General features: G+C 48.0%; 1 protein-coding gene across 13 annotated transcripts in view; it reads right to left on the minus strand.

Annotated features, from left to right (window-relative positions):
* LOC139276378 (CMP-N-acetylneuraminate-beta-galactosamide-alpha-2,3-sialyltransferase 4-like) overlaps positions 1 to 24,775 on the minus strand; it is a 280,344-nt gene that overhangs the window by 52,300 nt on the left and 203,269 nt on the right. For 9 of the 13 annotated variants that reach the window (XM_070894269.1, XM_070894270.1, XM_070894282.1 and 6 more), the window contains 4 exons: positions 19,994 to 20,183; positions 13,706 to 13,837; positions 9,279 to 9,428; positions 117 to 707 (listed from right to left, as the gene is read on the minus strand). In XM_070894269.1, the coding sequence (XP_070750370.1) occupies positions 621 to 707; positions 9,279 to 9,428; positions 13,706 to 13,837; positions 19,994 to 20,183 (559 nt within the window). In that variant the 3' untranslated portion in view covers positions 117 to 620. Of the gene's footprint in view, positions 1 to 116; positions 708 to 9,278; positions 9,429 to 13,589; positions 13,676 to 13,705; positions 13,838 to 19,993; positions 20,184 to 24,775 lie in introns of those variants that run through there. The other 4 variants (XM_070894275.1, XM_070894279.1, XM_070894283.1 and 1 more) reach the window with 4 other exon arrangements.

The raw sequence follows: 24,775 nt of genomic DNA on the forward strand, positions 1-24,775 counted from the left end.
ATTCAACTCCCCCCATCCACCTCCCCCCATCCACCTCCCCCTCATTCCCCTTCCCCCATTCCACTTCCCCCCATTCACCTCCCCCCATTCCCCTCCACCCCATTCACTTCTCCCCCAGTCACCTCTCTCCTAGCCTTATGCATCTGCTTCCTATACCAGACCCTGCCACGTTGCTCTCCAACAGATTTGCAGTTGTCAAGCGTCCATGGTAGGTTCAGTGCCACTTGCCCCACTGCAAGAGAAAGCAATGAATCCTATTAAGAGCAGCGGGTCCACCAGGTTCCATTGTGTGAGAAGGCTCCATTAACACAATCGTCCAATCACAGTAACACAGCCTCTTCAATCACACTATGAAAGTTGGCACAGTCCCACCTCCCACTAGCATTCCTCCACTTTGTCTCACTGGAGAGTCGGAGAGGGTAGCAGTGAACCCTGACACCCTCAGCCAGACTAAGGCAGGATCAAAGCTGTGTCCTTGAGTGTGGGCTAATTAGGATGTGGAAGAGAGATAAACTGGTGGGATTCGGCGAGTGTTGGACGGGAAGAAATAGATTCAAGAAAAGTCTAATTTACTGGTAGATTTGTTGAAAGCGAATCATCTCCAAATGGCCAGACGATCATTATGGTTCAGTGAGATATTTGATAACTCCAGCGTCCCTTAGCTTCTTCAAACACATGTGTTCATGGGTGATATTGTGTACAGAGCCCTGAAAAAGCAAAGTCGTCAGAATGATTAAGGAGGCGACAACTCCAAAGAGCCAGCTGCTTATTACCAATAACCTTAACCCTAAACCCAAACAGAACAGGGTCAGGATACCAACAAGAATCGGAAGAGTACATCCCCGTGTCCCTGGGTCCGAAAACAGGGGAAAATAGAGCATAGAGTGGAAAAAAACAACTGAGATGCTAAACCTGTATAAATCGCTGGCTCGGCCCCAGCTGGAGTATTGTGGTCAATTCTGCGCACCACACTTTAGGAAGGATGTCAAGGCCTTGGAAAGAGTGCAGAGGAGATTTGCCAGAATGATACCAGGGATGAGGGACTTCAGTTATGTGGAGAGACTGGAGAAGCTGGGATTGTTCGCCTTTAGAGCAGAATAAGTTTGAGGGGACATAGGTATTCAAAATGATGAGGGGTTTTGATAGTAAATAAGGAGGAACTGTTTCCATTGGTGGGTGGGTTAGTAACCAAAGGGCACAGATTTAATATAATTGGCAAAGTATCCAAAGTGGAGATGAGGAGAGATTTTTTACACAGCAAGTTGTTATGATCTGGAATGCAATACCTGAAAGGGTGGAGGGTAGGAAATGTTTCAATATTTCAAAAGGGAATTGGATATATACTTGAAATGTAAATATTTGCTGGGCTGTGGGGTAAGACTGGGGGAGTAGGACTAAGTGGATAATTCCTTTATAGCGTTGGCACAGGCACCATGGGCTGAATGGCCTCCTTCCCTGTTGTAAGATTCTATAAATTCGAGCAGGAAAAAGCCTGCCCAGTTTTCCATCTGTCCCTGATAACCAGACACAAACTTTTATCTGCTTTTAAGTAAAATAGGCTGAGAACAGGACCATTGTAAAACTGCTATTAAACATTCAGGTATTGAGCACATAGTCAGCTAAAGGAACGGAGTTATGTGGTCAAGTGTTTAGGAACCAGATTTAGTCTCCTGTAATAGAGAGCTTCAATGGCATCTGGTGATGCATCATAAAATCTGACCTTTCCATAAACCAATGCAGTTCAAAAGTTCACATTCCAAAAATCCAGGTGTACATAGCGGTCTGTGCGCATGAAAAGATCCAAGAGAAGTCTTTCAGCTGGCTTTAAAAGCTTGGCATGGAGGAGGAATACAAGACAGGAGGAAAATAAAGTGAGTAAAGAATAATTTTGTTTTTACGATGGTGACTAGCCAAGCTTTACAGTTAAATAAAACATTGATATAAAACACGTGAAACTATAATCCTCCAGGTAAGTTAGCACCTCTCGATGTTCTCATCCACACAGATTTATGCCACACCCACAGTGCTGAATCACATCGACCCAAAGTCATGAATAGCATTATCTGTGGCTGTGACCACAGTGTATTCTCCTTCCTCCATCCTCCTCGACCTCTCTGCTGCTTTCAATGTGGATCAACCAGACCATCCTCTTCTATCACCTTTCCTTCGTTGTCCAGCTCCATGGGGCTGCCCTTATATGGTCCCACACTTATTGATCTGATCGTAGCCAGAGTGTGTCCAGCAAATGCTTCTTTCCACACGTCGCACCATCACCTCTCAAGTCCACCAAGGACCCGTCCTTGCATCCCCCATTCCTGATCTACATGCTGCCCTTTTGGCAAGATCATCTGTGGACATGGCTCAGCTTCCACATATACACTGATGACACCCAACTGCACCTTTCCACCATCTCTCTGGACCTTTCCACTTCCTCTGTGATGCTAGACTGACCAATATCCAGTTTTGGATGAGCCTTTATTTCCTCCAGCTGAACAGGGGGAGGATCTTCTGCCTCTGCCACAAAGTCCACAGCCTTGCCACTGACCCCACCGCCCACTCCAGCCACGGTCGCAGCCCGAAACAGGCGCTTCACAACCTCAGCATCCTGTTTGACCCTGAGCCAAGCTTCCGACCCCAGACCCTCTCCATCACAAAAACCCTCTACTTCCATTTCTCCCCTTACTTCAGCCCAACTTCCACTGAAATCATCATCTCCGTCTTTATAATCTCCAGACTCAACTATTCCTTTTCATGTCTGCTGGCCAACTGGAAAATAGAATCCCTGTAGCATTCCCTGGAGTTTCCGTCAGTAAGGGTTGGGTTGGGATGCAATTGACTTTAACAAAGCCAGAGGTCAACAGCAGTTCAATTCCAGGTGTGTCCACAATTACTTTTCCTAAAACAAACTCCTTCACTGTGTAAGTTTGATATTCTTGTTCCAATGTGCATTACCTTATACTGATTAACATTAAAAACCAGCTGTAGGTCTCAGAAGTGAAGTAAGAAGTTCCATGATATGTTTAGTTACTTTTTTCACAATACATCTCGTATCGATTGTATCGACAATTCATCCCAACGTTGACTCGGCTTCCCCCTGATGGTCAGCTGCCTTGCAGTTACTTTACTGCCAGGTAGAGCACTGGGCAGTAATAGGTTTAAACCTGAACGCGATTTTGAATAAGAAGGTTCAGATGAACTTGCTCTCCGTCTATGCAGAATGTACAATGTAGGGGAGTAGGATTGAATCACTCTTTCAAAGAGCCAGCACAGACAGGATGAGCCAAAGTGCCTCCTTCTGTGCAGCATGATACTCTATGATTCCAGTGCTCTCCTGGACAGCCTTCCATCCTCCATGAATGTTGATTTATCCAAAACTGTGCTGCCCACATCCTACCCTGCACCGTCCCAGTCACCCATCACCCCTGGTCTGCCAACCTACATTGGCTCACAGAACCCTAATGCTTCACATTTCAAATTCTCATCCTCGTGTTTATCTCCCTCCATGGGAATTCCCCTCCCTATCCCTGTAACTTCCTGCAGCCCACAACTAACTCCTCCCCAGCCAAGTCTCTGTTCCGTTTGTGTATGTCTCTCCCTATTTGCAGCCATTAGCGGCTCTGCCATCAGCTGCCTAGGCCCTACAGTCTGCAGCCGAAATTTTGCCCAGGTGGGTGGGGTTGGGAGCGAGGGGCCTCCGAGGCAGACTTTACTGTCAGGGTCTGATTTGCATGTGAGGCCTCGGATTCCCACCCACAGCCAATCAGATTGAGAGGCTGGCTGGCTGCGGGCGGCACGTCTGCAGATGTGGTGAGGGAGTGAGGAGATGGTTCGGGGGAGAGATCATGAGGGGGGGGCGGGGGTGAGAATTGGCTGCCTCGGTTTGGAATCATGGGGTGGAGGTCACAGATCAGCAGGGGAGGATCGGGAATCGTGTGGGTGGGGGCTATGCTGGGGATCAGCGGGGGTGGGGGGGTGGTGGAGGAGAGGGGGGAGGATCCGGGCCGTCCGCCAGAGGATTGTGGCCAGCCTCAGCATCCTTGGTGGGGGGTGGGGTGGGGTGGGTGGGGGTGTTGGGGGGTGAGGTGTCGGAGTGGGTGGGAGGTGGGGTGGGGGCAAGAGTGGGGGGGTTGGGAGGGTGGTGTGGGGGGTGTGTCGTGGGGGTAGAGGTGGAGGAAGGTTGGGGTGGGGGAGTGGGGGTGGGGGAGTGAGGGGGAGAAGCTCTCGTTGTGGGGATCGCAGGCCTGGGAAGACGATTGGAATCCTCATGGGGGGTGTGGGTTAGTTGGGGACGCAGGGTCCAAGAGGTCGGTATAAACCACTTACCTCCTCAATGCCGCTTCAAGCACTATGCGTGCAACGGTTGCAGAATACTGGGACACCTCCAGCTAATGTGCAGGCGAGCTGCAAACCCTGCAAACCACCACGTTGCAGAGGAAGATCGATCCACTGTGGATCAGGCTGAATTGGAGACTCGTACCAAGGAGGCAGAAGTGTACGGGGTACACACATTCACCACGAAATGTCCACCATTAATGTTGAAAGTTGAACTGAATGGAATTCCAGTATCTATGGAACTGGACAAGAGTGCGAGTCAGTCCATAATGAGTAAAAAGGCCTTCAACAGACTGTGGGGCAAAAAGGCACACAGGCCCAAGCTCAGCCCCATTCACACCAAACTAAGGACTTACACCAAGGAACTAATCCCTGTAATTGACAGTGCAGAAGACAAAGTCTCCTATGATGGAGCAGTACACGAACTCCCGCTGTGAATTGTTTGGCAGAAGCTGGCTGGGAAAAATCCGCTGGAACTAGGATGCCATCCGAGCGCTTTTGTCCATCGACAACGCCTCATGGGCCCAGGTTCTGAGAAAGTTTCCACTGTTGTTCGAGACAAGCATTGGAAGCTTCTCAGGGGAAAAAGTGCAGATCCATTTGGTTCCCGGTACATGACCCATCCACCACAAGGTACGGGCGGTACCATATATGATGCGTGAGAAAGTGGAAATTGAGCTGGACAGGCTGCAGCGAGAAGGCATCATCACGCCGGTGGAATTCAATGAGTGGGCCAGTCCGATTGTCCCGGTACATAAAGAGGACGGCACGGTCAGAATTTGTGGGGACTATAAAGTAACGATTAACCGTTTTTCGCTACAGGACCAGTACCCGCTACCCAAGGCAGATGACCTATTTGTGACCCTGGCTGGAGGGAAGACGTTCACCAAGCTGGACCTGGCTTCAGCCTACATGACGCAGGAGCTGGAGGAATCTTCGAAAGGTCTCACCTGCATCAACACGTACAAAGATCTATAACAGATGCCTGTTCTGGATTCGGTCGGCCGTGGCAATCTTCCAACGGAACATGGAGAGCCTGCGCCGTGGTTCCTCGCACCATGGTTTTCCAGGACGACATACTGGTTACAGGTCGGGACACCATTGAGCACTTGAAGAACCTGGAAGAGGTTCTTAGTTGGACTGCATGGGGCTCAGGTTGAAGCGCTCGAAGTGTGTTTTCCTGGCGCAGGAGGTCGAGTTCTTGGGAAGAATCATCACAGCAGACGGCATCAGACCCACCAACGCCAAGACAGAGGCCATCAAGAACGCGCCAAGACCACAGAACGTGACGGAGCTGCGGTCGTTCCTGGACACCGCCAATAAGGTGTTAACTGCCTCGCATTAAGATTGATGGCAGACTCTGGGTCATCTGAGGTCGTGCAGCAGCAGCCAGTGTGTACGTTCTGCCCTGTATATTCCTGCTAGAAAATGATGTTACTTTGTGCACAGTACTGGTCAAAATCTGTTTGGTGTTGTCGCTGGTGGACATAAATGCTTGGGCTATCGTTATGGCTTTGCTTAGATTCGTAGTTTCAACAATCAACAGTTTGCGAAGGATTACCCCATGGCCAATGTCCAATACAAAAAAGTCTCTAAGCATTTGTTTTAGGAATCCCTCAAATTCGTGATGTCCTGCGAGGCGCTTTAGTTCGGCGACGTAGCTCGCCACTTCCTGCCCTCCGACCGTTGACACGTGTAGAACCGATATCTCGCCGCCAAAATGCTTACTTCAGGATTTAGGTGCTTCCGGACCAGCGTACACAATTCTTCATCAAATTTAGTTGTTGGTTTTACCGGAGTTAGAAGATTCTTCATGAGGCCCTAGGTTGTTGCCCCACAGACAGTTGGGAGGATCGCCCTTCGTTTCGCAGCGTTCTCATCACCTCCAGCTCGTTGGCCACAAAGTATTGGTCGAGTCTCTCCACGAAGGCTTCCCAATCGTCCCCTTCTGAGAACTTCTCCAGGATACCAACTGTTCTTTGCATTTTCGCGCGGCTGTTCGTTACCTCGTCGCCAATTGATATGCTCATAATAAAGGATGAAACTGAGTACTGTGAACAATGAGCAAGTGTGACCTTATCTCCTTTACTAAGATTCCAGAGTACAGGTATCTCGTGGGTAGCCTCCTTATATACAGTGCTCCCAAGGGATGCTGGGATCCCTTGGGACTCCAACAGCTAGGCCCTCTGATGGTCGTGTGATGCAGGTTGTAAAGGGTTAAATACATAACAAAACCAATCCATTTTTTAATGGGGGCAGTGACTACACTAAAGTGGCAGATACACAGCGATGGCAACATGTGAGGGGCGCAAGTTGGGGCGGTGCGGAGTGACTGCCGCATCACCACGGCTCCCCCCTTCACTTAAAGCGCAGAGCCTTGGCAATTTTAAAACCACTGGGTCACCAGGGAAGGTTTCGGCCGGGCCAATGGCCTAGCGCCCAAGAGGGGGTGCCAGGCTGCCTGTTTGTGGCCCGGAAGAACCCGGGGGCGTAATTGTGGGGCCGACGTGGCAGTCACAATATTGACTATTCACGCTTTACCGCCCCTTCACCACGGACTACACCGGTTCCCGAAGAAGGCCCGCCACCCTCTCACGTGGCAACTAGGTACGGGCAATAAATGCTGGTCTTGTCCAAGAATAAATAAAACATAAAGCTGTTTCCCTGAAGTAAGTTAGTTATAAATTGATAACAAAAAGGAGGAAATAAGATACAAATAGATGGGTATAGTTTTGAAATAAATACAAGATTACTCCTACCCTAGAAAGACATTTAGTTGGGCAGAACCCATGTTATTTATTCGTTTTTCCATCGAGAGAGGCACAGTTCTCAAAAACTCTCTGTGCCAGTGATAGCACAGTGCATGCAACTGAGTCGAGTATGAGCACCCATGGGAGTCACCCAAACCCACAACCCATAAAAGGTGCCAACGTCAGCTCCATCACCAACATCTACCTCCATCCTAAAGCCAATCTTAGGCTCCAGGAGATTTCTCTGTGGATGAACCCACCTATTCCGCTGCAGTAAATGGCGGTCATCGATTCTGAAGAGAGTTGTTAAAAAGATAGAGGCAAAGTAGAATAACAGTCTGAGATATTGTTCCGCTCTGCCTTATTATGAACATTATTCCTACCAGAAAATGAACATTTGAGTAACAAGGAGAATCACTAGTGTGCAGGAGGAGAATCTGTGCCCCTCTCTAGTCTGCAAGACCTGTCTGAATGGATGTCCACTTACTTGAGCTGAAGGATAGGAATGGACTTGCATTTATACAGGGTGCTGTGTGCTTCATGGTGTGCGCAGAGCTCTGTGCAATGTTGGAGACGGACTCCTCCACACTGCTTACCATTGCCAAGTGGCTCTCATTGCAGCTATCATTGCACCTATTATCTCGGACTGCATGGCCATCACCCTTGTTGTGAACGCCTCCCCATCGAGGTCCTCATCTGTGTCCTTTGGAACAGAACTTGCATGCGAACTCGCCCTCCAGGGAGCTGGCTTCCGAGCTACCTTTTCCCCGTGGCCGTGCTACAATTCGCTCGTCCCTGGTGCATCACTCAGTGCAGAACCCTCTCGTAAACTGGCCTCTAAAGATCATGCAGTGCCAGTCTCTGAGGTGGTGCCTGTGGGTGAGAGATGCAGTGACGCAGTGCTTGGGACCTCCTCCTCTTCTCCCGCCTCACCCTCACTGGGCGGCTCAGGGACAGGCTGCTCATCTGGTTACTGATTCCATTAAGGTGAGGGCAGGGATGGGGCAAGGAATGCAGACAGTTTCAGGAGCTATGTAGTGAGAAAGACTTCTGGTGTGAGGGAGAAGTGGGATGAGAGAAGGAGAGGGGATGAAGATACCGTTGTTGCCCCCAGCGGGGTCGACATTGCCGACGGCCACGATGCCCACCACCTGCTGCCCAATGAGCCGCAGCACTCGCTCCTCCAGGTCTGAGAGCTGCTGGAGCTGGGCATCACTCCCGCCTGTCCTCTGCTGCTCCCGCCTATTGTGGGCCATCTTGGCCTTCAAGAGAAACGTGCGTGTGTGACTCAGAGTCCAGCTCTGTGTTTGGGAGATATGCATGCCATAGTTGAATAGTTGTAATTGTAGGCAAGTTGTGATTTGTGGATGTGAGTTTGAGTAGGTGTAGATGCTTAGAGAGTGAGTGGTGGTGGGGTAGTGCTTTGTGTAGTGTGTACAGACTGAGGTTTAGATGCTGGTATGTAGGACCTCTTGAATCATGTACTCACCTTGACCTCCCGACTGAGGTCGCTGAATGTCTTCCGGCACTGTGACAGGATGCGTGTGACAACACTGCCGGCCGAGACCCCCTGGGCCACTTCCCTCCACATTGCCCTGAAGACCTAAGGCAATTGCATCCGACCAGCGGCCGGTAATTGCACTGCCTTCCTTCGCTCCACTCTCGCCACCAATGCCTCTAATGACACGTCGGTGAAAAAACAAGCTCTCTCCCTGGGAGTGGGATCATTACGATCAGGGGATTGAGTTGGTTGCAGGTCGCCTTCACAGCCAGCAATGATGATAATGAGGATCTGCACGATGATGCAACCTCCCCTTTAAGAGCTGGAAGGAGCCAGTGTGAAGGATGATTCCCAATTGCATTGCACCGGAAATTCATTATCGCTCTGCTGGCAGTGCCCCTGTAGCGCCCTACTGAGGTCATTAGCGCTTGATTTAGCACTACAGTTCTTTCCTGGAGCGCTAACAGCCAATTTACAGGAAGCTGAGAATCATTAGCACCTGCCGCTAAATTTTCAAGATTTCAAAAGTTAACGCCCCAAACGGGGCACTATCGAATTTCTAGCCCTAAGATGTTCAGACGACTTATGATGTCACTAAATGTGACAAGGTAACTGCAGTGGTCCAGAATTCAGAACACAAGCCTTAAGGTAGGATATAAAACCATGCACAGGGATTGTTTTCATCTGATACTTACGGACAGCATCTTCATTCTTAGTTCATCAAAATAATGAATCCGTCCGTCATTTTGATTTAATGGATAACCAAATCCAGCAACATGGACTTCATCACAATAGTTCAGGCCCACCGTGATGGCTAAAAACCCAGTGGTTGGCTGATACTGTCTCTGTGGATGCAGAAAGAAATTTATATTGAAATATGTAACAAAGCTAAAGGCATAACAGAGTGAGAATATGACATGGGAAAGAGTGTATGAGGGAGAGAGAGGGAACAGAGGAGACCAAAGAGAACGAGGGAATGTCCAAGTGGCAAAGTGAGTACGAAAGGCATGGTGTGAGGAGAGTGGAGGCACCAAGAGATGGAAAGACTTTTTGAAATGAAGGAACTCCAATATAGAGCAAAGGCCTGTAAATGCAGAGCACTGGGAAGGAACAGGTTTAAAAAAATCAAGCATTAAGGCATGACGAGGTGACTGGGTTTGCGAGTTTCTGCATTGAATGAGGAATAAGGGACTGAGCGAGGGAAAGAGGTTTTGTGGTCCTGGGGAGGGACAAGCAGCAATCAATGAGATAAGTTTTGGCTTCAAGACAATATGGCTGTTCGGAGGAAGAAGATAATGTAGGAGGGCACATTTGTAGATTCGGGGAAAGTTCAGCTACGCAACCCCCATCATAATATGGATAAAACAAAGTGAGACAAGACCATTGCAATGGAGAGAACATAAGAACATAAGAACATAAGAATTAGGAACAGGAGTAGGCCATCTAGCCCCTCGAGCCTGCTCTGCCATTCAACAAGATCATGGCTGATCTGGCCGTGGACTCAGCTCCACTTACCCGCCCGCTCCCCATAACCCTTAATTCTCTTATTGGTTAAAAATCTATCTGTGATTTGAATACATTCAATGAGCTAGCCTCAACTGCTTCCTTGGGCAGAGAATTCCACAGATTCACAACCCTCTGGGAGAAAAAATTTATTTTCAACTCGGTTTTAAATTGGCTCCCCCGTATTTTGAGGGTGTGCCTCCTAGTTCTAGTCTCCCTGACCAGTGGAAACAACCTCTCTGCCTCTATTTTGTCTGTCCCTTTCATTATTTTAAATGTTTCTATAAGATCACCGCTCATCCTTCTGAACTCCAACGAGTAAAGACCCAGTCTACTCAATCTATCATCATAAGGTAACCCCCTCATCTCCGGAATCAGCCTAGTGAATCGTCTCTGTACCCCTCCAAAGCTAGTATATCCTTCCTTAAGTAAGGTGACCAAAACTGCACGCAGTACTCCAGGTGCGGCCTCACCAGAAGTTGCGGCCCAATGTATGGGAGTAGTACTGAAGTCTTGGACACATTTCTGTTTCATTTTATTTGTCCTTGGATGTGGGCTACACTGGCAAGGTGGTATTTACTGCCCATCCTTAGTTGCCCTGAGGGCATTAGAGTCAACCACTTAGTGTGTGACTGGAGTCACGTGTAAGCCACACAAGGTAGGAGTGGCAGGTTGCCTTCTCTGAAGGGCATTAGTGAAGCAGTTCGGTTTTTATGACGCTCTGTCAGTGTTCATGGTCATTTATTCCAGTGCCAGCCACAAATGACCAGATTTATTGAATTCACTTTCACTATTTGTTATTGCGGGATTTGAATGCAGGAACTCAGCTCAACAGCAACTTACCTGGATTTCTGGTCCAGTGCAATAACTGCTCAGTTGCTGCAATGTGTGCACCGGTGGGTATGCTCACAGGTTGGTCGAGCTGTTGAGTTGGGAGTGGCTTAGCCAGTCACGTGATGTTCACAAGACTCAATAAAACCCCAGCTAGTTGGGTTCGGGGGATCCATGATGAGGCAGGTGGTTGTGAGCCTGGTGGATGAACTGGTAATGTGTAGTGTGATTGTTGAACCTTTGCTAATAAACCAACTAACTCTTAATAGCAATGTGTTGCTATGAATTCTTAAGCAAAGAACCCATGAAGCAAATCCATTACGTTACCATATCCTGTTTGCAGCAATTAATGGACAATAATTATTTGATATGAAAGAAGAATCCAGGCTTTCTGAAGGCAACTTTAGTAATGGAGGAGACAATGGGAGCTTCTTTGCGATTAGATGAAATATAAATGCACAAATGTAAAGAGCTGCACGTAGGAAGGAAGACACACACACTCGGCGAATGGTGGTGAATTCGCTGAGGATGAATTTGAAAGAGACCGAGATATCCTCGTAGAGCTGAAGCTCAGCATTCCCAAGCAGTGACGGAGCATCAATCAACAAAGCCCATAGGATACTGCGCCCTTTGGCCCTCTGACTCTAGAGTTTTGTGCAACTTTCTCTTCCCTTCGTCCCAGCTTTGTGAGCAGGGCCTTCATCTGCCTTGGCCTCTCTCCCGGCATCCCCAACATAAACTTCCTCTTCACTCTCCACTTTACAAAACCATCTCGAAACTCATTTTCTCTCTCAGGAGGACAGCATGCCTGCACCCCCACCACACTGTCCGCCAGTGCCCATGTTAGTGCCACACAGCCAGCGGGGTCACACTGCCCTGGCCCAGGCCCAGGTGATGCAGTCTGCAGCCAGGCCCTCAAGGCCCAGAGCTGCTCGCGCTCACTCGCCACGGCCACCTGAAATGCCCTCTCTGGAAGCTCAGCAGACTTCCACCTCCCAAGCTGTCGGAGCAGTGATAGGAAATCGAGAACACAAAGGGTTTGCACAAGGGTGATTCTTAATTCTGCAAATTGTCTCTTACCCGATCAAGGAGTGAATTCTTGCTGTAAGGTTTTTTTATCTGGATTTGATTTTGGTGTTAATATTTATAGTCAAGTGAGTGCTGAACTGAAGGAGGGCATTTGTATGGTGATTGGAAGGTTGGTGTGACGGGGTGTAGTGGGTGGGGGCTGATTAGTAGGTTGGTGTGAGTGTTGGTTAGTGGGGAGGGGGGTGATTAGAAGGTTAGCGTGACGGGGTGTAGTGGGGAGGGGGGTGATTAGAAGGTTAGTGTGACTGGGTGTAGTGGGCAGGGGGGTGATTAGAAGGTTGGTGTGACTGGGTACAGTGGGGAGGGGGGTGATTACGTGAAGTGCTGTTGTATGGGATGTTTTCCGAGAGCTCTGGCAGAGATGGGCACGAGTGGGTGATACAGCTCCCGCTCTCCTTTCTCTTCATGCTGTGCTTTCGATGCTGATGATCTACCCAATGAGATTTCTGGTGGCAGCATGGCTCTCAGTGTCGAGCCAGTCCTAGTCTGTGCCTGTGCTCCTGACAGGAGGCATGAGCTATGACTGAAGGGGATATCACTTGTGGCCAAGCAGCCAGCCTGCAACCTGACGGTTTAGTTGGAATACGGGATGGGACGGAGGACTGATGCAGGATAAAGGCATCATGGCTGCTGCCAGGATACCGGGCACAAACCTGCCTGGTGTGATGCCTGGGGTTGCAAACGGGCTGCACATTGAGGGAGGGGAATCCCTTTCTGTTAGGGAAGAATCAAGGCTGGTGATGAGGACCCCGCAGGACAAGGTGGGTGCAATCTGTGATACCTTGCACCCTGGGGAGGTCAGCATACTGTGTAGCCTCGTGCTCTCGCGTCCTGCCTCACACTGGCCATGGGGAAGGAGATCAAAGTGTTCCTCCTGACCTTAAACTCAGGCCCTGTCTCTCAGCTGGATGTAAAAGATCTCATGGCACTATTTTCAACAAGACCAGGGAAGTTCTCCCAGTGTTCTGGTCAATATTTACCCCTTGACTAACATCACGCAAAAAGATTATCTGGTCATTATCACATTGCTGTTTGTGGGACCTTGCTGTGCACAAATTGCCAGCTGTGCCTTCAGCTATCTAGGCTCTAAACTCTGGAATTCCCATCCTAAACCTCTCCACCTCTCTCTCCTCCTTTAAGCCGCTGCTTAATAACCTACTTCTTTGATCAAGTTTTAGCTGTTCCACTACCTCATGTGTCTCGGTGTCAAGGTTTACATAGAATAGAATTACATTGAATTTACAGAAACAGGCCATTCGGCCCACATGATTTATGCCCGAGTTGATGCTCCACATTAGGCTCTGCCAAACCTACCCCATTTAACCCTATCTGGATAGACTTCTACTCCTTTTTCCCTCATGTTTTTATCTCACTTTCCCTTAAAGGCACCTCTGCTATTTGTCTCACCTAATTCATGCAGTCACAAGTTCCACATTCTAACCATTCCCTGGGTAAAGATTTTCTCCTGGAATCTTTACCATTTTGTCTGAATACGCTCCTGTGAAGCACCTTGTGATGTTTTGTTGGGTTAAAGATGCTGTAGCATTGCAAATTGTTTAAAGGCAGAAGAAAATAACACCAACCTTTCCTGTGCTGTTAATAACCTCTCCGTTTTTGGGAGACTGGGGTTTCTCCAGCAGTACCTTCCCAATAGACTGAACAACAATCTCTGTAGATCAAAACCAAAACACATCCTTACCGTCTTAATCATGCTTGGTTGTTCCAGTAACATTACCGCAGCTTGATACATATAAAAGCTGTTGAGTATCCGCACCCGAGAAGGGTCCAATTTCTTTGCTGCGGCCGGATTCCTCCAGAATCCCTTCTTTACCTGGTGTGGAAAATAATTCTAGTTGAGGAGAGCATATTAAAATAAACAATAAAATCTGGATACAGACAAACCTGTTCTCACTGACTCACCCGTCACCCTGTCCTCACTGACCTAGATTGGCTCCCAGTTAGGCAATGACTCGACTTTAAGATGATCATCCTGGTTTACAAGTCCCCCCATGGCTTCGCCCCTCCTTATCTCTGCAGCCTCCTCCAGCCCCACAACCCTCCGCAATATCTGCGCTCCCTTAATTCTGGCCTCGTCCGATCCCACTCGCTCCACCCCACCGTTGGCGGCCGTGCTTTCAGTTGCTGAGGCCATAAGCTCTGGAATTCCGTCCCAAAACTTCTCTGCCTCTCCAACTCTCTTTCCTTCTTTAAGACGCTCCTTAGAAAAGAGGGGGGTAGAAATTGACCGCCGCCCGAAGCGGATCGCACCTACGGCTGTGGATGTGTTTTCTCCGCCACGGCGGATGAGGTGGCCTTCTGCGCGAAATTCAGCTCGTCATTATTTTCCAAGCAGATGGGACGTCGGTCATAATGGGGGTGGCAGTTTGGCGGTGAGCACACGAGAGGGGCGGAAGTGGAGGCAGGACAGAGTCTCCCCCGCTGTCAGTCATTGGCGTAGCGCTGATGATGTCATGACGCGTGTGCGTCACCGCGTCTCTCCCTTTCACTTAACGGGTCGGCCGCTGTGAACTCTGTGATTCTTTTAGTTCGGTCCACTGGGCCACCAGGGAGGGTTTCGGCCAGGCCAGCGGCTTGGCACCCAAGAGGGGGTGCCAGGCTGCCTGTTGGCGGCCCGGCCGATCCCGGGGGCATCACTGTCGGCCCGACCTGGCAGTCGTCCGACAATAAAAAATAAAATGTGGGCTGCGGCAGTGCGCCCTCCCCTTGAATGGCCGCCGCACCGCCATGTCGCACACACAGCGAACAATGGGCACCGACAGAAAACACCGTCAGGGGTGCCGCTTGGCTGCCCGAAGAATTTTGTAGCTGAATTTGGATGGAGGTGTGGGAGATCGGCGGTGCGGCTTTGATGATGCCCTTGGGAGGGGTCGGAAGCAGCGGGGCGGGAGTGGGGACCGCCGGAAAAAGCACCTAGGGGGGAATTTTGTGAGCGGCGGTCACTCGACTCTGCCGCGTGGCTACCGCTTTCTGGTGGTATGAGGCCTTTTAGGGAGGCTGCATTTTGGCTCCGATACCTCTTACACCAAGCTTTTGGTCACCTGCCCAAATATCTCCTTATGTGACTCGTTTTCAAATTTTGTTTGACAACGATCCTGTGAAATGCCTTGGGGATGCTTTACTACATTAAAGGTGATAGAAATATGAGTTGTTGCTGTAGTACAAATGTCCTAATCACTTGTTCCACCAACTCCCTGCCTGCGGGAGTACACACCTTTCCAGCTTAAATAGTTTCTACTAATCCCTCGTACTTTCAACATAAATGGAGTGACTTAATCTGTAAGAATTTCTTTTGACAGCCCAACTCGAGAGAATACATCCATTAAAGCTAATTACATGCAATATTACTCAACAGACTGGTCTCAGGATATTTGCTTGTGTAATCCACTATTACCGAGATGTATTGGTGACCTCCAGCTGATTTCTCTAAAGGACCCACCCAATCCATAGCTACTCTTACAAAAGGCACCTCAATCAACGGCATAGTTAGGAAAGCAGCTTTCAAGTTGGGACAAGAGGCTACGAGCTGAAAGTCGGGATAGGTGTCGCTGCAGACTCGGCATGGGCCTTTGGTGGCCACCAGGGACAATCTCGACCAGGCCAGTGTCTCAACACCTAAAGAGGAGTGCCTGCTTGATGGCGGCCCGGTCGAGACAAGGGCCTCCATTGTTGGGCTGGCGGAAAAGACAGCTGCCAAAAAAAAAACGGCGCACACGGCTTCCCCTTTAAGGGCCACCCCGGGTGAATGTCAGAGGACATCGGCCGGCGTCAGTCTCGCGTCCCCACGAGGCAATTCCTTCCGCGGGACACAAACGGGTCGGCGCAGGGCGGTGAGGGGTCGGTGTGCACGCCGATGACGTCATTGGCGGATGTGTGCCGGATGGGTCGCAGATTGCGGGGCGCGGCGCAGACTCCAAATCGCCCCCAAACGCTCGGGAGCAATTTGGCCCAGGAGTCGCCGCCACCCGCCCACGGACGAAAAGACAATTGCGCGCCGTTAGCGCTTACTGCAAAAAAGGGGGCGATGAAAGCTCCAATGTATTCTAGCTGAGACGTTAAATCAAGGACCCGTCTGCCCTCTCAGGTGGATGTAAAAGATCCCATGGCAATATTTTCAACAAAAGCTGGGGAGTTCTCCGTGGTGTCCTGGTCAATATTTATCCTCGAGCAACACCACTAAAACAGATTATCTGTTTATTATCACATTGCTTTTTGTGGAACATTATTGTGCACAAATTCGCTGCAGTATTTCCAAGTTTAAAGCAGTGCCTACACTTCAAAAGTACTTCATTGGCTGTAAAGGGTTTTTGGACGTCTTTTAATCGTGAATCCGATATATAAATGCAAGTCTTTATTTATATCTCATTGTAGCTGCGATTGTTGTTGCTGCTGCTGTTATAGCCTTACAACCCTCCGAGATGTCTGTGCTCTTCCAATTCTGGCCACTAGGGCATTCCGATTTTAATCGCTCCACCACTGGGGGCCATTTCTTCATCTGCCAAGGTCCTAAACTCTGGAATTCCCTCTCTACAACTGTCCCCCTTTCTGCCTCTCTTTCCTCCTTTAAGAAGCTCCTTACAACCTAACCCTTTGACCAAGCATCTGCCCTAATATCTCCTTATGCACCTTGGTGTCAAATTTTGATTGATAATGCTCCTGTGAAACGCCTTAAGATATTTTATTACAGTAAAGGCACTCTATAAATGCAAGTTACCGTTGCTGTTGCTGTAACTACTGCTGTTTTTTTAATTTGTTCCTGGGATTTGAGCGTCACTGGCAAGACCGGCATTTATTGGCCATCCCTAATTGCCCTCGAGAAGATGATAGTGAGCTGCCTTCTTGAACCGCTGCAGTACTCCCACAGTGCTGTTAGGGGGGGAATTCCAGGATTTTGACCCAGCGACGATGAAGGAACGGCGATATATTTCCAAGTCAGGATGGTGTGTGACTTGGAGGGAAATTTGCAGGTGGTGGTGTTCCCATACGCCTGCTGCCCCTGCACTTTCTAGGTGGTAGAGGTCATGGGTTTGGGAGGTGGTGCTGAAGAAGTCTTGCCGAGTTACTGCAATGCATCTTGTAGATATTACACACTGTAGCCATGGTGCGCAACTGGAGGAAGGAGTAAATGTTTAAGGTGGTGGATGGGTACCAAGCAAGCGGGTTGCTTTGTCCTGAGTGGTATGAGCTTTTTGAGTGTTGTTGGACCTGCATTCATCTAGGCAAGTGGAGAGTATTCCATTACACGCCTGACTTGTGTCTTGTAGATGGTGGAAAGGCTTTGGGGAGTCAGGAGGTGAGACACTCGCCTCAGAATACCCAGCCTCTGACCTGCTCTTGTAGCCACAGTATTTATATGGATGGTCCAGTTAAGTTTCTGGTCAATGATGACCAAAGAATGTTGACGGTGGGGGATTCGGCGATGGTAATGCTGTTGAATGTTAAGGGGCGGTGGTTAGACTCTCGCTTGTTGGAGATAGTCATTGCCTGGCAATTGTGTGACATGAATGTTACTTGCCACTTATCGGGCCAAGCCTGAATGTTGTCCAGGTCTTGTTGCATGCGGGCATGGACTGCTCCATTATCTGAGGAGTTGCAAATGGAACCGAGCACTGTGTAATCATCAGCAAACATCACCACTTCTGACATGCTGAAGATGGTTGGGCCTAGGACACTGCCCTGAGGAACTCCTGCAGCGATGTCCTGGGGCTGAGGTGATTGGCCTCCGACTACCACAACCATCTTCTTTTGTGCTAGGTATGACTCCAGCCAGTAGAGAGTTTTCTCCCTGATTCCCATTGACTTCAGTTTTACTGGGGTTTCTTGATACCAAACTCAGCGAAATGCCACGTTGATGTCGAGGGCAGTCAGTCTTGCCTCACCTCTGGAATTCCACTCATTTGACCATGTTTGGATCGAGGCTGTAATGAGCTCTGGAACAGAATGGTCCTGGAAGAACCTAAACTGGGCATCGGTGAGCAGGTTATTGGTCAGTAAGTGCCACTTGATAGCACTGTCGGTGACACCTTCCATTACTTTGCTGATGATTGAGAGTAGACTGATGGGGCGGTAATTGGCTGAATTGGATTTGTCCTGCTTTTTGTGGACAGGACATACCTGGGCAATATTCCACATTGTCGCGTAGATGCCAGTGTTGTAGCTGTACTGGAACAGCTTGGCTAGAGGTGCAGCTAGTTCTAGAGCGCAAGTCTTCAGCACTACAGCCGGGATGTTTTTGTGGCCCATAGCCTTTGCTGTGTCCAGTGCGCTCAGCAGCTTCTTGATATCACGTGGAGTGAATCAAATTGGCTGAAGACTGGCTTCTGTGATGGTGGGGACCTCAGGAGGAGGTTGAAATGGAATGTTCATTTATGGCTGAAGATGGTTGCAAATAATTCAGCCTTGTCCTTTGCACTCACATGCTGGGTACCACCATCATTGAGGAGGGGGATATTCAAGGAGCCTCCTCCTCCCATTAGTTGTTTAATGGTCCACCACCATTCGACTGGATGTGGCAGCACTGCAGAGCTTTGATCTGAGCCGCTTGTTGTGGATCACTTCACTTTGTCTATAGCATGCTGCTTCTGCTGTTTAGCATGCATGTAGTCCTGTGTTACAGCTTCCCCAGTTTGGCACCTCAGTTTCAGGTACACCTGGTGCTGCTCCTGGCATGCTCTTCTGCCCTCCTCATTGAACCAGGGTTGGTCCTGGCTTGATGGTAATGGTAGAGTGAGGGATATGCCGGGCCATGAGGTTACAGATTGTGGTGGAATACAATTCTGCTGCTGCTGATGGCCCACAGCGCCTCAAGGATGACCAGTTTTGAGCTGCTAGATCTGTTCTGAACCTATCCCATTTAGCACGGTGGTAGTGCCACACAACACGATGGAGGGTGTCCTCAGTGTGAAGACTTTGTCTCCACAAGGACTGTGCAGTGGTCACTCCTACCAATACTGCCATCATGATTTTCAACATAGAGGAGTACTGATTCACCAGCTGAGGGAAGGAGGTAGGTGGTAATTGGAAGGAGGTTTCCTTGCCCATGTTTGACCGGATTCCATGAGACTTCAAGACGCTCCTTAAAACCTATCTGTTTGAACAAGCTTTTGGTCACCTGCCCTAATTTCTCCTTATGCGGCTCGCTGTCAAATTTCTTTATCTCATAATATTCCTGTGAAGCGCCTTGGGGCATTTCACTACATTAAAGTCGCTATATAAATACACGTTGTTGTTGTTGTATCATGTGATACTACCAAATGGGATTGGAGGAAATTGCTGCATCATGGAGCTAACACTGGCACGATATTCTGAATAGCTTCCTTCTGTCCTAAAAAGTTCTACGATTTAATGATTGAAAATGAGAGGGATAGGTATATACTGAGATCGAATATTCCACGTATAAGATGCCCTTCTTTTACTGGATCCATTGCAAATGGGCATCTCCACTTCACCAGTCCAGAAATACTGAGGCTAATTGCTTGCTTCACCCACCCCTCACCCCTACATCCCCAGCCTTACTGAGATCATCTATCTCAGTGCAGACTAGTGATTGATGCTGGGTAATTCCTTCATTCACATTGCATAGAACCATGTGCTGTGATTACCCACTGAGGTGCATGGAAATGGTGTGGAATGACTCGCCCTCTGATTGGTCCTCCTTGCTGCCTCTGGGAGTTACCTGGCCTCCACTTACCAACTTGGCTGAGGTCAGGGTCTCATTGCATGGCACGCTGTGGGTGTAAATTCATCCCACATTATCCATGATGCAGTGCGCTGGGTATCCAATGCAACATGGTCGTTTGGCACCTGAACATTCGGGTAAGGGTTTTAGCACCTCAATTTCTGAACATAACTCTCCGACACTTAATCACTCTATGAACACAGCACAGGAACACCACAGAGCAATCCTGAGTGGCTCCAGCTCTGCATGTGGCTGCTGGGAATCGGTACAATTCCAACCCTGGATACCTACTCTTGCTTCATTGTACACGATCGCCTTCAACCATCTGACATCAGCTGACTTAAATGGTATGATCACAAAGAGCGTGTCGAGACTGTTTTCAACAGTGAGGTCTTCAGTTGCCGATTCAGGGTAAAAGATCCTCAGAGTTGTTTTGTTGCCAACATCCTTTTCATAGCCTCTCACTGGAGCACTGTTTAATCTAGGAACAGATAGCATTCAGGTACAGGTTAAAAGCCATTGTGTCCAATAAGACAGCCCATTTTGATTGATCTCAACACCATCCTACTATCATAGAAACATAGAAAATCATGTGACTTGGTTATTTATTTACGAGAACTGAGCAGGTGGCGGTGTGAACTGTGAGGAGGACGCTAAGAGGCTGCAGAGTGACTTGGACAGGTTAGATGAGTGGGCAAATGCATGGCAGATGCAGTATAATGCGGATAAATGTGAGGGTATCCACTTTGGGGCAAAAATACAAAGGCAGAATATTATCTGAATGGTGGCAGATTAGGATAAGGGGAGGTGCAACGAGACCTGGGTGTCATGGTACATCAGTCATTAAAAGTTGGCATGCAGGTACAGCAGGCGGTGAAGAAGGCAAATGGTATGTTGGTCTTCATAGCTAGGGGATTTGAGTACAGGAGCAGGGAGGTCTTACAGCAGTTGTACAGGGCCTTGGAGAGGCCTCACCTGGAATATTGTGTTCAGTTTTGGTCTCCTAATCTGAGGAAGGACATTTTTGCTATTGAGGGAGTGCAGCGAAGGTTCACCAGATTGATTCCAGGGATGGCTGGACTGACATATGAGGAGAGACTGGATCGATTGGGCCTGTATTCACTGGAGTTTAGAAGGATGAGAGGGGATCTCATAGAAACATATAAAATTCTGACGAGACTGGACAGGTTAGATGCAGGAAGAATGTTCCCGATGTTGGGGAAGTCCAGAACCAGGGGACATAGTCTAAGGATAAGGGGTAAGCCATTTAGGACTGAGATGAGGAAAAACTTCTTTACTCAGAGAGTTGTTAACCTGTGGAATCCTCTACCGCAGAGAGTTGTTGATGCCAGTTCATTGGATATATTCAAGAGGAAGTTAGATATGGCTCTTACGGCTAAAGGGATCAAGGAGTATGGAGAGAAAGCAGAAAGAGGTACTGAGGTGAATAATCAGCCATGTTCTTATTGAATGGTGGTGCAGGCTCAAAGGGCCGAATGGCCTACTCCTGCACCTATTTTTTATGTTTCTATTTTCTATGTTTCTATTTGAACTTTACTTGGGTGATTTTACGACTTTGAACTGCAGTGAGGAACATTGCCCATTGGGAGGCAGAACAGGAATTTGCACACGTATTCCCCTCAGTTTGTTTTGTTGAAAAACTAACTCTTGCCTACAAGGGAAATGCTTGCAGAGAATGTCGTTCTTCAGACCGTCTCTGCTACGGACATTCCAATGTAGTCACTCCACATTACCTGACTGATTTTCTTAAAGACAAAATACGTTCTCATCAAACCTACCCACCTTCTCACTATGCACCTCAGTCCCATCGTTTACATATAATTATATATTACCATTTACATCTAATTACATATTACCGTTTGGCCCAACGGGGTCTATGCCGTGTTTATGCTCCACACGAGCCTCCTCCCACCCCTCTTCATCTAACCCTGTGTCCTTCTATTCCTTTCTTCCTCATGTACTTATCTAGATACCACTTAAATGTATCTACACCATTCGCCTCAACCACTCGTTGTGGTAGTGAGTTCCACATTCTAACCACCCTCTGGGTAAAGAAGTTGATCCTGAATTCTCTGTTATGAATTACCAGGAACAGTTCTTCCCAGAACCCATCTATTTGATTCATCGGCTTTGCCTGACAGTATTCTATGGGGTTGACTTGAACCCTACGGTGGGAGCTTGGCAGGACAAGAACAATGCTCACCTAAGGAGGGCAGAAAACTTGTCTCAACTATTCACAGTATTTATTAACGACTTAGATATGGATTAGAAAGCCACATATCCAAATTTACCATTGACACAAAGATTGGCCGCATTGTCTGCAGTGTAGGTGACAGTATAAAATTACAACGGGTAATTGACAGATTAAATGAATGGGCAAAACTGTGACGAATGAATTTCAATGTAGGCAAATGTGAGGTCATCCACTTTGGACCTAAAGAGGTAAAAATAGGGTACTGTTGAAATGGTGAAAAGCTAAAAACAGTGGAGGTCCAAAGAGACTTGTGGGTCCAAGGTACATAGATCATTAAAGTGTCATGAACAGGTACAGAAAATAATTAAAAAGGCTCATTCAAGTGGGACAATAGGTCACACTGGACATAATCAGACATGGATAAAGGGTTAAATGTGAACATGCAGAAGCCAGGGTAGCAACAATTTCTACGCTGCTGAAGTAGCAGGACAGCTGTGAGTTATCTCAGGATTGCAGTGACAAAATAGGCACCACTCTCCTGAAATAACAGGATGGGTGAGGGATCTGGTCTTAGAAACGCAAAGGTCACATAACGAAGTACAATTAAGATGCGGCAGTCTGACAGGATGCCCCTCTGGTATAACTCATAGCAAGGTGCAAGAGAGGTAAGATAACATTCTAATGTGTTTTATCACTCCCAGGACACAGTGAGGTTTGTGGGAAAGTACTGAGGACAACCATGGTCAGTATCGTACCTTTGCTTTAAGTGGCAAGGGTTTTGACCATTCGAATCAAAGTATGTATCATGTATTGAATGTCTGGCCTTTATAGGCCGAATAACTGTGTGTTCTTTGTTCGGAGAGAACGAGTATGAGGAGTCAGCAAGGGCTGACTTGCAGGTTCGTTTCTCCCTTGCAAGAAAAATAAACGGACTTGTGTTTGATTCCTAACAGACGGTGTCGAGGTTAATTATTTAATCTCCACTTCACTAATGGAATCATAGAATCATAGAAATTTACAGCACAGAAGGAGGCCATTCAGCCCATCGTGCCTGTGCCAGGCGACAAAGAGCTATCCAGCCTAATCCCACTTTCCAGCTCTTGGTCTGTAACCTTGTAGGTTACGGCACTTCACATGCATAAACAAGTACTTTTTAAATGCTATGAGGGTTTCTGCCTCCACCACCCTCTCAGGTAGTGAGTTCCAGACCCCCACCACTCTCGGGGTGAAACGATTCTCCTCAAATCACCTCTAAACCTCAGACCAATTACTTTAAATCTATGTCCCCTTGTTATTAACCCCTCTGCTAAGGGAAATAGGTCCTTCCTATCCACTCTATCTAGGCCCCTTATAATTTTATACACCTCAATACATCTCCCCTCGGCCTCCTCTGTTCTAAAGTAAACAGCCCAGCCTATCCAATCTTTCCTCATAGCTAAAATTCTCCAGTTCAAGCAACACCCTCGTAAATCTGCTCTATACCCTCTCTAGTGCATTCACATTTGTCCTGTAATGCGGTGACCAGCACTGCATGCAGTACTCTAGCTGTGTCTAACTAGTGTTTTATACAGTTAAAGCATAACCTCCCTGCTCTTATATTCTATTCCATGGCTGATAAAGGCAAGTACTTGCATTGGAGGCAGTTCAGAGAAGGTTCACGAAGTTGATTCCTGAGATGAAGGGGTTGTCTTATGAAAAAAGGTTGAGCAGGTTAGGCCTATATTCATTGGATTTAGAAGAATGAGGGTCTTTGAATATATTTAAGATCAAGACAGACAGATTTTTGAATGATAAGGTAGTCAAGGGTTATGGGGAGAGGGCAGGGAAGTTGAGTTGAGGCCAAGATCAGATCAGCCATCACCATCATCATTATTAATCATCATAGGGGGTCCTGGAATGAGGATGACTTGCTTCCACGAATTCATAGGTGTTTCGACGAAGGACCCGATGGTCCAATCCTGAACTCCAATTGGGAGGGTGGAAGATGCCTGTGCGTGAATTTTTTTAACGTGTGGTGACTGTTGCACACCAGCCACCACGAGATCAACCATGATCTTATTGAATGGCGGAGCAGGCTCGAGGGGCCAAATGGCCGACTCCTGCTCCTATTTCTTATGTTCTGATTATGTTCTTATCGGTTATGCCTTCTTAACCACCTTATCTACCTGTCCTGCTACCTTCAGGGATCTGTGGACCGGCACTCCAAGGTACCTCTGTACCTCTACACTTCTCAGAGTCCTACTATTTAATGTGTATTCCCTCTCCTTGTTAGCCATCCCTAAATGCATTACCTCACACCCATTTTTCTGCCCACCTGACCAGTCCATTGATAGTTTCCTGCAGTCTACAGCTTTCTTCTTCATTATCAACTACACGGTCAATTATTGTATCATCTGTAAATTTCTTAATCAAACCCCCCTACATTCAAGACTAAATTATTGATATATACCACAGAAAGCACTGCTGAACCCCACTGGAAACAGCCTTCCAGTCACAAAAACACCCATCAACCATTACCCTTTGCTTCGTGGCTCTTAACCAATTGTGGATCCAACTTGCCACTTTGCCTTGGATTCCATGGGCTATTATTTTCGTGAGCAGTCTGCCATGTGGGACCTTATCAAAAGCCTTGCTAAAATCCATATACACTACTGCAAAAGAAAAATACTGCGGATGCTGGGATCGGAAATAAAAACAGAGAATGCTGGAAATCTCAGTGTGTCAGGCAGCATCTGTTTCAGGTCGATGACCCTTCGTCAAAAATGCCGAGTGTTTGAAAAGAGCACATTCTTAAGCACTGAAAAGGGGAGGGGAAGAAAGAACAAACGTGATAGGGTGGAAGGCAGGAGAGATTAGAG

Source organism: Pristiophorus japonicus, chromosome 11 (assembly GCF_044704955.1).
Source record: "Pristiophorus japonicus isolate sPriJap1 chromosome 11, sPriJap1.hap1, whole genome shotgun sequence".
In the NCBI taxonomy this organism is placed as follows: domain Eukaryota; kingdom Metazoa; phylum Chordata; class Chondrichthyes; family Pristiophoridae; genus Pristiophorus; species Pristiophorus japonicus.